At 40.0% G+C, this 13,249-nt stretch overlaps 1 protein-coding gene across 1 annotated transcript; it reads right to left on the reverse strand.

The window, feature by feature from the left end:
- Window positions 1-1,436: 1,436 nt before the first annotated feature.
- On the reverse strand, window positions 1,437-7,884 carry si:ch211-212d10.1 (granzyme-like protein 2). Its single transcript, XM_020498852.2, has 5 exons — window positions 7,759-7,884; window positions 5,275-5,437; window positions 4,501-4,630; window positions 4,054-4,281; window positions 1,437-3,896 (listed from the first exon to the last, which is right to left on the reverse strand). Exons 1-5 carry the CDS (start codon window positions 7,814-7,816, stop codon window positions 3,765-3,767), a joined length of 711 nt encoding a protein of 236 aa, XP_020354441.1. The 5' UTR covers window positions 7,817-7,884; the 3' UTR covers window positions 1,437-3,764.
- Window positions 7,885-13,249: the final 5,365 nt, after the last annotated feature.

The raw sequence follows: 13,249 nt of genomic DNA on the forward strand, positions 1-13,249 counted from the left end.
CATCTGGCCTATTCATGCATGTCTAGGATTTACTGAGAATGGTGTGACAAACTAAAAACATGCAGTCCTGTGGAGGAAAACAGCTTGTTGATGAGAGGTGAATGGCCAGAACCGTGCAAGCTAACAGGAGGGCCGCAAATAACACCGCAGAACAGCGTCTCGGAACACAACTCGTCGGTCCTGGTCACTGATGGGCTATTGCAGCAGATGACCTCAACGGTACAGGCTGGTGTGGATGTTTTCCTGGCATATGTTAAGTCCCTTAATAACAATTGAGCATGTTTCCATGCCCCAAAGAATTCAGGCTGTTCTGGATGACCGGTACTAGATGCGTGTACCTAATAAACTTACCACTGAGTACTTGAGATTCTATTGAAAGGAGTATCTGGGTAGAAGTGTGTGTGAATATATATATATATAAATAATTTTTTAAAGGTACTCACATGCTAATGAATAAATAGAAGACATGCTAGCTATTGGAACATCCAGGCAAGAGTTAATTATTTTCTGGAAAGTCACGTGAAATGTAGTAGTTCACTGTTGGAGGGTTTATAGGCCATGCATGTATAAAATTATTCCAACAGAGGGGGCTGTTGTCCTGTAATCTATTCCATGTGTAGACAAAACTACCCTGGAACTCAAGAGTATTCTGTCGACCTGAGGTCCCGATCAATCCAATGATTCACCAGTATTCAACAGATCTAGCCTGGCATGCCAGGGCTGATAACGGGGATAATATTATGTAGGTCGGTTGGAATGCTATCATGCTCCATTGAACCACATTGATATATGACTTTTCTTCTGTTGTATCGCTTCTGTTTGCCACAGTATTAGCGATCTTATCGTTAGGCCTATGTAAACAAGTCACGAGAGAAGTTGCTTCATTTATTGCAATTAATTTTGCCCTTGGAATACATCCCAGACTGTTTTGAAGGTCCAATATGTTTTTTAAAATCTCAATATCAAATCATTTCTGGGTAACAATTAAAGGGATAATCCACCTCCAGAAATACAAATCACAAAACTCCTGTCAATTTGGTGAAAGCCTATGTTCTATCATTGGGTAAAATACACATTTTCCCCATGATTTAACTTGTGGTCCATCTGTGAAATCAGGTGTATTATAAAACATCTAATATAATCTTTAAGATCAAATGGATACAAAACTATTTAAAACTATTTTTTAAACTATTTTGCATTTGGAATATAATCCCTTATTTATTATTCCAACAGATTGGTGGTCTAGAATTCTTACTAACTTTGATGTGGGTAAAATCCCCATTAAGCTTGCAAACTTTCTTAAACAAGTACTTCTAACTTGGAAACTCATGTACAAACACAATTTTTCCCCACATAGTTATACAATCTGGAGTAATAAAGAAATCAAATACAAAAACAAGTCTTTGTTTTTCCAGAACTGGTTTGACAACATTATCTGGGTTAAACAATTATTGAATAATGATGATTTTATTCTATATGATTATCCAGAATTCATGAGAACATACAATGTTACATTTACTCCCGAGGTGTATCAAATAGCATTTTATTAGATATACTATATTTGCCAGACAAGAACACTTTGTTCCAGTTCACTTGTCCTAGGGCTGCATTCCATTACATCTAATAAGGTGAAAGAAGTATCATACAAACTCATTCATAGAATCTACCCTGTAAAGACCTTTATTATACACAGATTCAAAATAGCTATTGATAACAAGTGTGTATTTTGTGGTTGTGACCCAGGAACTCTTGACCATTTATTTTGGGACTGTTCTTATGTCAGAAGATTTAGGAGAGAGTTAGATTTTATTTGAAAAGAAACGACTATTAATGTTAATCTGAGAGACTGATATTATGTTTTGTTTTGAACCAAATGATATGAACCCTGATTTAACTTTCATTGTTAATTTGTTTCTTTTTCATGGAAGATTCTTTATCCATAAAATGAAGTGGGCAGAGAACAAACCCCTCTTCACATTATTTAAGATAGAATTTAAATATTATTTAAAAATGATCAGTAAATGTAAAAGCAAAAAAGCAATACACACCATAAAAGTGTTTGACAAATTTAAAATGTATTCGATATGTAATACCCCTTGTCTGTTAGGTTTATGTGCTCTTGTTTGTATATTTCTGTTTTTTTATGTGTTCAAAATGTAAAAAAATATATTTATTAATAAATACAAAAAAGTACTTTTTTTTTTTTTTACTGTGAAATCAGGAAATCGTGTAGGAATGCGTCATAGATACATGGTTCTCTTCACTGGAAATAGAGGATAACATGCTATCACATTTCATAAAGCTTTTAAAACAATTACCTGCACTCCAGATCGCCAAATCAGCCAATATATGGTATGGGCATATGTGTCTATAACACATCCATCCGTTTATATCATTATGACAAAGTATATATTTCGCTTAGATGTGCTCAATCAATTATTCAACTCAGTTTTTCCTTCTCGCAATGCGCCTTGTGTGTCTGTGGGAAACATGGGAAAGGCAATTGTTGCCGTAGCAACGTCATCTGCCCTTGCTTTGGGCCATTTTTATTGTGCCTCAGTGCTCTAGGCAGAGATAATTGCAGGTTGAATTCGGTGAAATAGACTCCTAAATTGATAGTGCAGTTTAAGCGATTTTACAGCTAGCTAGTTAATTCACATGCTGATATTGACTTTGGTATTATACGTTTGCTAGCTTAGCTACCTAGACAGCCCAGAGAAAGTATTACATTGTGGGTTTTTAGCTTCAACAGATTTCAACAACCATTTTCTCATGTTGCTACCAAGCTTATTATAATGAGAAAACGAAACATTTGTTCACCAAAAATATTGTTTTCACATATTAGTGTTATTTAACACTGTTAATCATGGGCATTTGTGGTTTGGGGTGGATACCCTTTAAGTACCTGTTTTCAATTAAAATGGTCAAAAATAACAAAAATAGCATCTTAGCAAATAACAGTTTCTCAAGCAAGAATTTTACTAGGACTGTCTGGGAGTCTGAGTGGGGAGGGGAAAACTGAAAACTAACTGTTATGGGCAGAGAGGTTTGGAACTCATTCCTATGGGTCTATTAACTAAGTGATGTCACCAGGCAGGCTGAAATTTCAGGCAGCCTTTTCAAACAGCTCTCACACTAAAAGGGCATTATCATAATTTTCACAATTTCACAGTATTATTCCAATCTCATAGTGTGGAAATATATATAAAACGTTTTGGACTGCACTGGGCCTTTAATGTATTTTACATGGACTGTATGTTATTCAGATGTGCACAAGGGGGCAGTCTTGTTAAGATTTTTGATATGCTCGATGTCTTTTACTGCTCATATATTTTCAATATAGCCTACTCCAAAATGCAGTAAGCATTGTGTGATTGCCTCACTGTTTAAGGGACAACTTGATCAAAACACCTCTTCTCAGTTTGCTCATATTGATATTCACAAAATAAATATGCTCAATAACATCAACTCTCTACTTATTTAATCCCACGATTCACAATTTAAGATTTAAAACAGCTGCAGCACAGAACAGGACTTGAAAGCATTGTTTGACAGATGGAAATTCAGAGGCTTCAACACAGAACAAGGAGGTTATACTAACAATCTTTGGCTTACTGCATGAAGGCACACAGACATTAACCAGCACCGTTAAATCAATCAGAAAGCATCATAAACACATTCAGATTCTGCAGTCTCATAATCATGCTTCTAGGGACCTGGGTGAACAAATGAACAAACTGTAGAGGTTTCTGGTCAGTGTCGTATCAATTATTCATGGTGTTGGTGATCCAGTCCAGGTAGTCAGGGATGCGCGTGTAAATGTAGAGTTTGTCTATAGAGCAGGACACCACCCCATAGGCCATACCGTTACAGACCAATGGACCTCCGGAGTCTCCCTGGAAATAACACATGGTGACCACGATACTGACCAAATGAATAGGCACATTTCACTTGGAATGATTCATGCCATCCATCAAGGTGAAAGTATTGTTTTCTTTCTTTACTCCCATGTTCTTTCCTCTGCAAAATGACATACTTCAAGACGCCACTTACCTGAGCAGGTCCATTTAGTCCTGAAGAGCAGAACGCATGGTTGTCTGAGCATACTTGACTCGCAACCAGTGTCACGTTGAGGTCCAGTAGCACAGAGGATCCTTTGTTTACTCCCCTGATATTGAAGCCCCAGCCTGACACCAGACAGTCCTTGGGCACCTCCTCATCTTCTGTCTGCGGGAGGCCAATGGGTCTCACACGGTTGGTGACAAGCACATTCTTCTCCAGCTGGGAGGCAGAAAGAGCGGGGATGTCAAATGTTACAACTTACAACCTTAGATGTTCTATAACCTACCTTAATAGTGGTAAACTAATTATTATTATTTGTTGTGACATGTCTGATACAAAGAGATTGCAGACTTTGACATTGTAGTCACATCAACATGCATTGCACAATTAAACATAAAAACAGTATGCGTAACTTTAGGTCCTAGCTAGGAGATTTACCTTGAGTAGCATGATATCATTATCATGTTCTTCATTATCATAATGTGGATGTGGAAATGCCTTTTTCACAAACATTTCCTGAGCGCTTTCCTGTTGCACGTTGTGGACTCCCAGCTTGGCCTTAATGGATCTGTAACATACACAGACACAATGTAATACAATATATTGTGGTCTTACACATATCTGCAGCAGGCAGTAGTGGGTTAATCACAGAGGCTGATTGAAAACATAATGTTAATCTATGTCATGTCAATCTACAGTATATTCTTGCACTACCCTTTGTTTAGCATGTGGCTTGACATTTCAACAGTCTGCAATACATCTTAATGGTGTGGGATCCAATGTATTGGTAGGTTTTTCATACTGGACCTTTGTTTGGCTATTGGGCTAAGCTGGGGCTAAGCTGTGTTTCACATCTAAATTCTCCAAAGGGGACGTTAGAAATGCATTCTGTCAAAATGTGTAAATGCAAAATTAGGAAGAGCTGTGTGAAACATGGGGTAGCGTAGGATAGCCCTAGCCTAAAAACAGTAGAAAACCTAGAGACATTGAAATGGTGGCCTATTAAAATGTCCTTTTAATAGGTGGGATTGCAATAAATATCAATGTTTGACTAGCTATAATTTTGCACTTGTTTTGGCTGAAATCTAATTCCCTGCATATATAAGGTAGGAAAGAGAAACAGTTGCATGATTTATAGGGCAGACAATGGCTTATATCTCCCCATATGTTTGCCCCTGGTATTCTCTCACTAGATAAGCGGACATTACTGACCTCCCATTGCAGTGGGCAGCAGTCATCACAAAGTCCTCTCTCACTAGAAAGCCAGCACAGTTTTTGGGCTTCAGGATGTTGGTGGTAGCCCTCTCCAGGAGGACCATGTAGGGTCTACTGTAAGGCACGGCCTCCTTGCCCCCATAGATGCGCCCTGCATGCACTGTGACAGCACCAAAAATCAGGACCCACAATATTTAACGATAGATGTGCATTTTTCATCTTACCCTCATAAAGGTTATGCAATACTTGATGTACACCCCCCTCCATATCTATTTGGACATTGAAGCTAACATTTCAAATTTGGCTCTATACTCAGGCATTTTGGATTTAAGATAGAATGTTTCACATGAGGAGACAGCCCAGAATGTCACCTTTTATTCGAGGGTATTTTCAGACATATCTGTTTTACCATTTAGAAATGAAAGAACTTTATATATCTAGTCCCTCATGATCTTTGTCCCTCTGTAACTTTCTAACTTTTTATCATTCACAATTAATTTGTGATTACTCATAATCATGGTAGCATCTACATAAATGTAGATGTGTTCAGAAACTATTCTAACTTAAAATAAAAGTGACTCCAAAATGACTCAAAACATTACTAACCATTCACTTCCTGTTGAGCAAAACATAATCCGAAACACAACCAAAACAAGCTGTAAAAGCATCCAGAAAGTTTGTAAAGCCAAAAGCTTGATGTAGTCATTGTGTGCAAGGAATATGGGACCTACCAAACTTGTAACTACTTAATACACTATAAGTGAATTTGTCCAAATACTGATGGGGGTACTAGATACAGTTGAAGGTTTACATACACCTTAGCCAAATACATTTAAACTCAGTTTTTCACAATTCCTGACATTTAATGCTAGTAAAAAAATCCCTGTCTTAGGTCAGTTAGGATCACCACTTTATTTTAAGAATGTGAAATGTCAGAATAATAGTAGAGAGAATGATTTATTTCAGCTTTTATTTCTTTCATCACATTCCCAGTGGGTCAGAAGTTTACATACACTCAATTAGCATTTGGTAGCATTGCCTTTAAATTGTTTAACTTGGGTCAAACTTTTTGGGTAGTCTTCCCCAAGCTTCCCACAATAAGTTGGGTGAATTTTGGCCCATTCCTACTGACAGAGCTGGTGTAACTGAGTCAGGTTTGTAGGCCTCCTTGCTCGCACATGCTTTTTCAGATCTGCCCACACATTATCTATAGGATTGAGGTCAGGGCTTTTCTGATGGCCAATCCAATACCTTGACTTTGTTGTCCTTAAGCCATTTTGCCACATCTTTGGAAGTATGCTTGGGGTCATTGTCCATTTGGAAGACTCATTTGCGACCTAGCTTTAACTTCCTGACTGATGTCTTGAGATGTTGCTTCAATATATACACAATTTCCATCCTCATGATGCCATCTATTTTGTGAAGTGCACCAGTCCCTCCTGCAGCAAAGCACCCCCACAACATGATGTTGTCACCCCCGTGTGTCACGGTTGGGATGGTGTTCTTCGGATTGCAAGCCTCCCCCTTTTTCCTACAAACATAACAATGGTCATTATGGCCAAACAGTTATATTTTTGTTTCATCAGACCAGAGGACATTTCTCCAAAAAGTATGATCTTTGTCCCCATGTGCAGTTGCAAACCGTAGTCTGGCTTTTTTTATGGCGGTTTTGGAGCAGTGGCTTCTTCCTGGCTGAGCGGCCTTTCAGGTTATGTGGATATAGGACTCATTTTACTGTGGATATGGATTCTTTTGTACCTGTTTCCTCCAGTACCTGAAGGTAGGCCTTGAAATACATCCACAGGTACACCTCCAATTTACTAAAATTATGTCAATTAGCCTATCAGAAGCTTCTAAAGCCATGACGTCATTTTCTGGAATTTTCCAAGCTGTTTAAAGGCACAGTCTACTTAGTGTATGCAAACTTATGAACCACTGGAATTGTAATACAGTGAATGATAAGTTAAATAATCTGTCTGTAAACAATTGTTGGAAAAATTGCTTGTGTCATGAACAAAGTAGATGTCCTAACCTACTTGTCAAAACTATAGTTTGTTAACAAAAAAATTGTGGAGTTGTTGTTAAATGAGTTTTAATGACTCCAACCTAAGTGTATGTAAACTTCCGACCTCAACTGTAGATACATGTATTTATTTTCTAAATGGTAAAACAGATATGTTTGAAAATATCCTTATTTAAAATATGACATTCTGTACTTTCACCTCATACCAAACATGTTTGTCTCAAATCCAAAACCCTGGAGTATAGAACCATATTTAACATTTTGACTTTCTGTCCAAATACATATGGAGGGGAGCCCGTCAGCTGTCTTTTAACAACACTTTTCAGACACATTTTCTTACTGTACATTCCTTGAATTCCCTTCAGTACAAGTTTGGATTGGTAGTAGTAGACTGCAAAAGTACATCAAGACCCTGAATCAATACATACATTTAATGTCTAGGTATTTGCTTTCTTTACCTTCGCTGTAGAAAATGAGCATTAGGACCAGAGTACCCAGGTTCAGTGGAATGCCCATAGTGAATGGAGTTCAGTTGAGCAATTGATGTGGTTGGAGACCTGTGAGAAATGTCCTTCAGTCTCTTACTACACACTTTAAATAGACCTTGGGGTAGACAGACCAGGAACTAATCATCTATGCATATATTATGAGCGATTGACACTGAGAGTGATGAATGACAGAGCTCAAACCCTTTCATGTTGTGTGCCTGTCATTTTTCCTGTTGTGTGCATCTTTCATTTAACATTGGTTGTGCATGTAGCCTACTGCCTCTGAACCACGACATAAATATTTGAAATGGTGATACTATAGCTAGGCTAGTTGTTGTGGACTATAGGGGTCTTTCAGGAATATCATGGGACTGAAAGGAAAGAACACAGACACATGGATTATTTTTGAGAACTATTGTCTGCTGTAACGAGAGAAGACCCTTGCGGGTGACATTGAACAAATATCCTATGATGATGATTTATGTTTTGATAGGTTTATACGATGTGAAAAGCCACTTCTAGTGTGTGACCCAAGGCTGACTTATAATTGAGTCTACTGGTGCATCCTTTAGCATAAATCAGGCCATTTGGCCGACTGTGATCCAAATACATCCGTCATAATTTACCATTCAATGTCTCTGAGGTAGAAGCAGCAGACAGCTTTGAAGATTCCCATTCCCTGTTCAAAGTCATGGCTCTTGTAAGAGCCTCTTTGTCTGCCATCGGGCTCCAGAGTTAACGCTATTTCAACGTAACCCCAGTCAAAAGAGAGTGTATCGAAATAGGATTGGTTTGATATAAGGGTTACTTATACCAAGTGCTTTCTGATCTGGGTCATTTGTCTGGTATGAAGAAGGCATTAGAGTCCTTTGGGAAGAAATCAAGAGGATCAAGTGACTCTCTTACAGTATATTATATTAACATGCACAGACAACAGTGAGCATCACGGTCAGTCATTCTACTTCCAACCAGAAATCCAAATAAAATTATACCACTATTAGAAATATTAATGGATGGCATAAATCAAAACGCAGTTAATGATGTATCTTGGGAAAAGTAAAGGAGAAGCTGACTTGAAAGGTATGGGTACCCTCGGTCGTAAAATAACAGCGCTCAACATCGTTATTCTCTTTGAAAATAATATTTGAAGTATGTTCCATTTATTCAAGTGGAAAAATTATTTTAGATTGGAATTCAACTTCAGGGTCAATGATTGGACCACGGACTGTCACACAAGTATCAGAGCTGCCTCAAGGATTTAAGTCTAGATCACGATTAGGAATGTCCATTAATCTTACACATTTTGCATTTTCCCCATTGGCATGGTGCAATTTGTTTCCAATTGCTTCAGTTGATTTTAGTTCATAACATAATAATAGCAGGGTATTACTAGTATTACTATTTGCCAGAAAAGCAATGAAACAGTTGGCTCCTCTTCTCCCTGTGACCCATGTGAACATATCTATTATTGTACTGTCTCTCACACCCACACACAGGGATGCTGAAGCTGCTTCTGGTTGCCATGCACATCTAAACCAAAGGTCTGTTTTCTGATACTTTCAAACCACATGAACCTCCTTTCTCCCTAAGTGACCCTCCTGTTAAGCTGTTCCAGATACCTTTATGAGATGTATAAAACCTACCAACCAGAAATGCATAAACAAAATGTGATTTGGTAACAACCTATTTCCCTTGGCTGAAAAGGGTACCCATTTGTTTCTGGTATGCAAATAAACTGACCGCATAGCCCCAGGTATGTCTATTACATACCTTCCAGAGTCTAGACTGAATAATACTCCCTTTCATACCTGAGCCACAAGCTTTTCATTTTAATTGTTTGGAATAATGTGCAACAGTGAATTTTGTGAGGAGAAAAGTGGCAGGGAGAAGTGAATGGGCTCTGGGAGCTGTGTGATGGCGTAATGGGAATCACAGGAGGAGGCAGAGAGGAGCTGGACAAAGAGGCAGCCCAGCAGGAGAGGCCTTTACCGTCAGCCTGTCAGCTTTATTGGAACCGCGGGGGTTGAGCTCCGCCTGGTTTAGCCATTGGCCATTGAGGTAGAAAGCGGGGGGAAGTAGTTACAGTCGTAAAAAGTCCATAAATCATGTTGCAAATTACATGTTTATTAAGAAGAAAACAAAACGACAACACTAAAATGAGGACCAAAAAAATGGACATTCCTTGACCATCTTATTGAAATCACATATGTGGTAGGCAGGGGATTCATTCCTGGCCCACTGTAGAGTTGTGGATGTGGCATTATCTCTGTAGTATGATCATGTTCTAAAGAGGGCTACACCCAGAAACACACGGATCTGTGTGCCGACGACACGACGGTGGTTGATCACCGAAGACGATGAGACAGCCTATAGCGAGGAGGTCAGAGACCTGGCAGTGCGGTGCCAGGACAACAACTTCTCCCTCAATATCAGCAAGACGAAGGAGCTGATCGTGGACTACAGGAAACGGAGGGCTGAGCCCGCTCCCGTTCACATCGACGGGGCTGTAATGGAGCCGGTCGAGAGCTTCAATTTGCTCTGTGTCCACATCACTAAGTTCTTACATGGTCCACACACAGATACACAGACGTGAAGAGGGCACGACAACGCCTCTTCCCTCTCCGAAGGAAATTGTTTTGGGGCATTGGCTCTCAGATCCTCAAAAAGTTCCACATCATTAAGAGCATCTTGACTGGCTGCATCCCCGCAACTTCTTGGCATCCGACCACAAGGCGCTCCAGACGGTAGTGCGTACGGCCCAGTACACCAGGACCTCTATACCAGGCGGTGTCAGAGAAATGCCCTAAACCTTTTCTAAAACTCCAGCCACCCAATTCATAGACTGTTTTCTTTGTTACCGCATGGCAAGCGGTACCGAAGCACCAAGTCTGGAACCAACAGGACACGGAACAGCTTCTACCCCCAAGCCATAAGACTGCTACATAGTTAGTTAAATAGGTAACCAAATAGCTACCCGGACCATCTGCATTGACCTTTTTTGCACTCATTGCATACGCTGCTGCTACTGTTAATTATCTGTTACTTTATTCGTAGTTATATTTGCATATCTACCTCAATGACCTCGTACCCCTGCACATCAACACAGTACTGGTACCCCGTGTATATAGCCAAGTTATCGTTACTCATTGTGAATTTATTAGTACTTTTATTATTACGTGTTTACTTTTCTATTATTTCTGTATTTTATTTGTCTCTGTATTGTTGGGAAGGGCCCGCAAGTAAACATTTCACTGTCAGTCTACACCTGTTGTTTACGAAGCATGTGACGAATAAAATGTGATTTGATTTGTGTTGATAGGATGGAGAGGAGACTGACTTCCTGAGTCCTCCATCAGCTCAGTTCTGATTTGTCTGTCCAGATAACTAGCTACAATGCTTCCAGCCTCTGACTGACATCATGCCATGTTTATTATAGATGTAATCCTTTAGCCACATGTCCATCGTGGCCTCTGAAGCGGCTCACATGACAGCTGAGTGGTCTATGGGACTCTTGGTTGAGAAAGTAAAAATCAATAGACATAAAATCTGTAGGGGCTCCAGAGTGGCACAGCGATCTATGGCACTGCATCTCAGTGCTAGAGGCGTCACTACAGACACCCTGGTTCAATTCCAGGCTGTATCACAACCGGCCGTGATAGGGATTCCCATAGGGCGGCACATAATTGGCTCAGCATCGTCTGGGTTTGGCCAGTGTAAGCCGTCATTGTAAATAAGAATTTGTTCTTAACTGACTTGCCTAGTTAAATAAAGGCTAAATATTTGTATTTTATTTTAATTTAAAAAAATATATATATCTAAAGTCTAGATGCTGTTCTTTAGATGAGGGGGGGAAAGACAACTTCAGTAAAACTTTTTATAAGGCACATAAACTGAAATATTGTTTCTAAAGTTTGGTGTTTCACAATTCTACAGATGTGTGTTTCAAAATCCCATTCACACTATCAACAATGAAAACTTTGTAAAACCCAGTCGTATGTATTTGAGGGTGTTTTTTTCGAGGAGCAGGGTGAAATCAGGCCATAGTTATGCACACATTGCCCTCTCTCTCTCTCTCTCTCTGAGAGGAGAGCTGAAGAAGAAAGGCCCATGTTTGCTGGGGTCCCGCCGGGCCCTGGTAGAGGGCCCTGCCAAACAGATGCACACTAGGCCAGGGGAGAGAGAGAGGAGCCCAGAGCAGTAGCTCAACCCAACCACGGGACCAGGGGACGTGACTAGTCCAGGGGACAGAGAGAGGAGCCCAGAGTAGTAGCTCACCCCAACCACGGGACCAGGGGACGTGACTAGTCCAGGGGACAGAGAGAGGAGCCCAGAGTAGTAGCTCACCCCAACCACGAGACCAGGGGACGTGACTAGTCCAGTGTTCCCAAATGGTCCCTTACCCCTTTCCACTTGCTGAACCAATGAAAATGCTAGTTTAAGTAGATTTACCCAAGGAGGAACTCATGCCTTTCCCCTGCATAGAGAAAAAAAATGGGGGTGGATGCACTCCCTCTCTAAACGATCATAGGTAATTGCTATTTGTTTGACAGCCTGGACTATTTATAGAGAGCCAGAGGTAATGCTGTTAAGCTTCTTGGCAGACCTCTGTGCATGACTTCATCTGATGTTTTTCATAAGTGTCTTTATGACAGAAGCAATAACAAAATATTAATGGTAATAGTAAATGGTAATAACATTTGACAGCTGGTCACCTGTGATTCTTTTCATGTCGAGACCGAGGCCAAGTGCACATCCTCTGCCCTCCTCACTCCATTCTATCATTGCTGTATGTTTCCAAAGATGACTCCTGCTGTACAAAAATGCTTGGAACCGTTTCGAAAGCATGCAATTAACAGTAGCATGCGTTTTCTGATGGTGAACCGTACTGTACTAAAAAACAAGTTATCTGATCAGGTGCTGATATCTGTATCGCTTCACGAGATATACAGGTTTATTAGGCCTTACTCCTCCTGTGACACAGACACAAAAAGTATCTATATCATCTGTCATGTAACCGCTATGCACACGGCTCAGTCCACTCAAACACAAATGGAATTTGTTTCAAAATGACGTGTAAATTCTTTCTAACTATCGTTATGTTTACTATCTGACAGGACCACACAGCAAGCGATATACTGTACGTCCTGAACATCTTTAAGCATTTGGATGAGTAACACACTCAGGAAATGTGTCTTTGTGAAAGTCATGCACTTTAAACGTTTATCATGATGAGTTGACTGGCCACGCTTCAGCACGTAGTGTATCTTTACTGTGATTATTTACAAAAACAGGCAAGAACAGAAATTAAGTAAATAGATATGGCAAAGGCAATAGGCCCTTCAACTGTCTGTGTGCCAGACCCTCTTGGCCAAGTCAGCTAGATGTATGCCTGTCGCCATGGTAACACCACAAGGGTTGCCAAGGCACTAAGCGGATATTACCTGACGTCCCACTGTCCAGC

Source organism: Oncorhynchus kisutch, linkage group LG13 (assembly GCF_002021735.2).
Source record: "Oncorhynchus kisutch isolate 150728-3 linkage group LG13, Okis_V2, whole genome shotgun sequence".
NCBI lineage: Eukaryota > Metazoa > Chordata > Actinopteri > Salmoniformes > Salmonidae > Oncorhynchus > Oncorhynchus kisutch.

What these genes read in the sequence shown, in the direction of transcription:
- si:ch211-212d10.1 (XM_020498852.2), bottom strand. Translation starts at nt 7,816, where the DNA reads ATGGGCATTCCACTGAACCTGGGTACTCTGGTCCTAATGCTCATTTTC. An exon ending in GCTGCCCACTGCAATGGGAG is followed by an intron (nt 4,631 to 5,274) that starts GTCAGTAATGTC and finishes TGTATGTTACAG; the next exon opens with ATCCATTAAGGCCAAGCTGG. An exon ending in GACTAAATGGACCTGCTCAG is followed by an intron (nt 3,897 to 4,053) that starts GTAAGTGGCGTC and finishes TGTTATTTCCAG; the next exon opens with GGAGACTCCGGAGGTCCATT.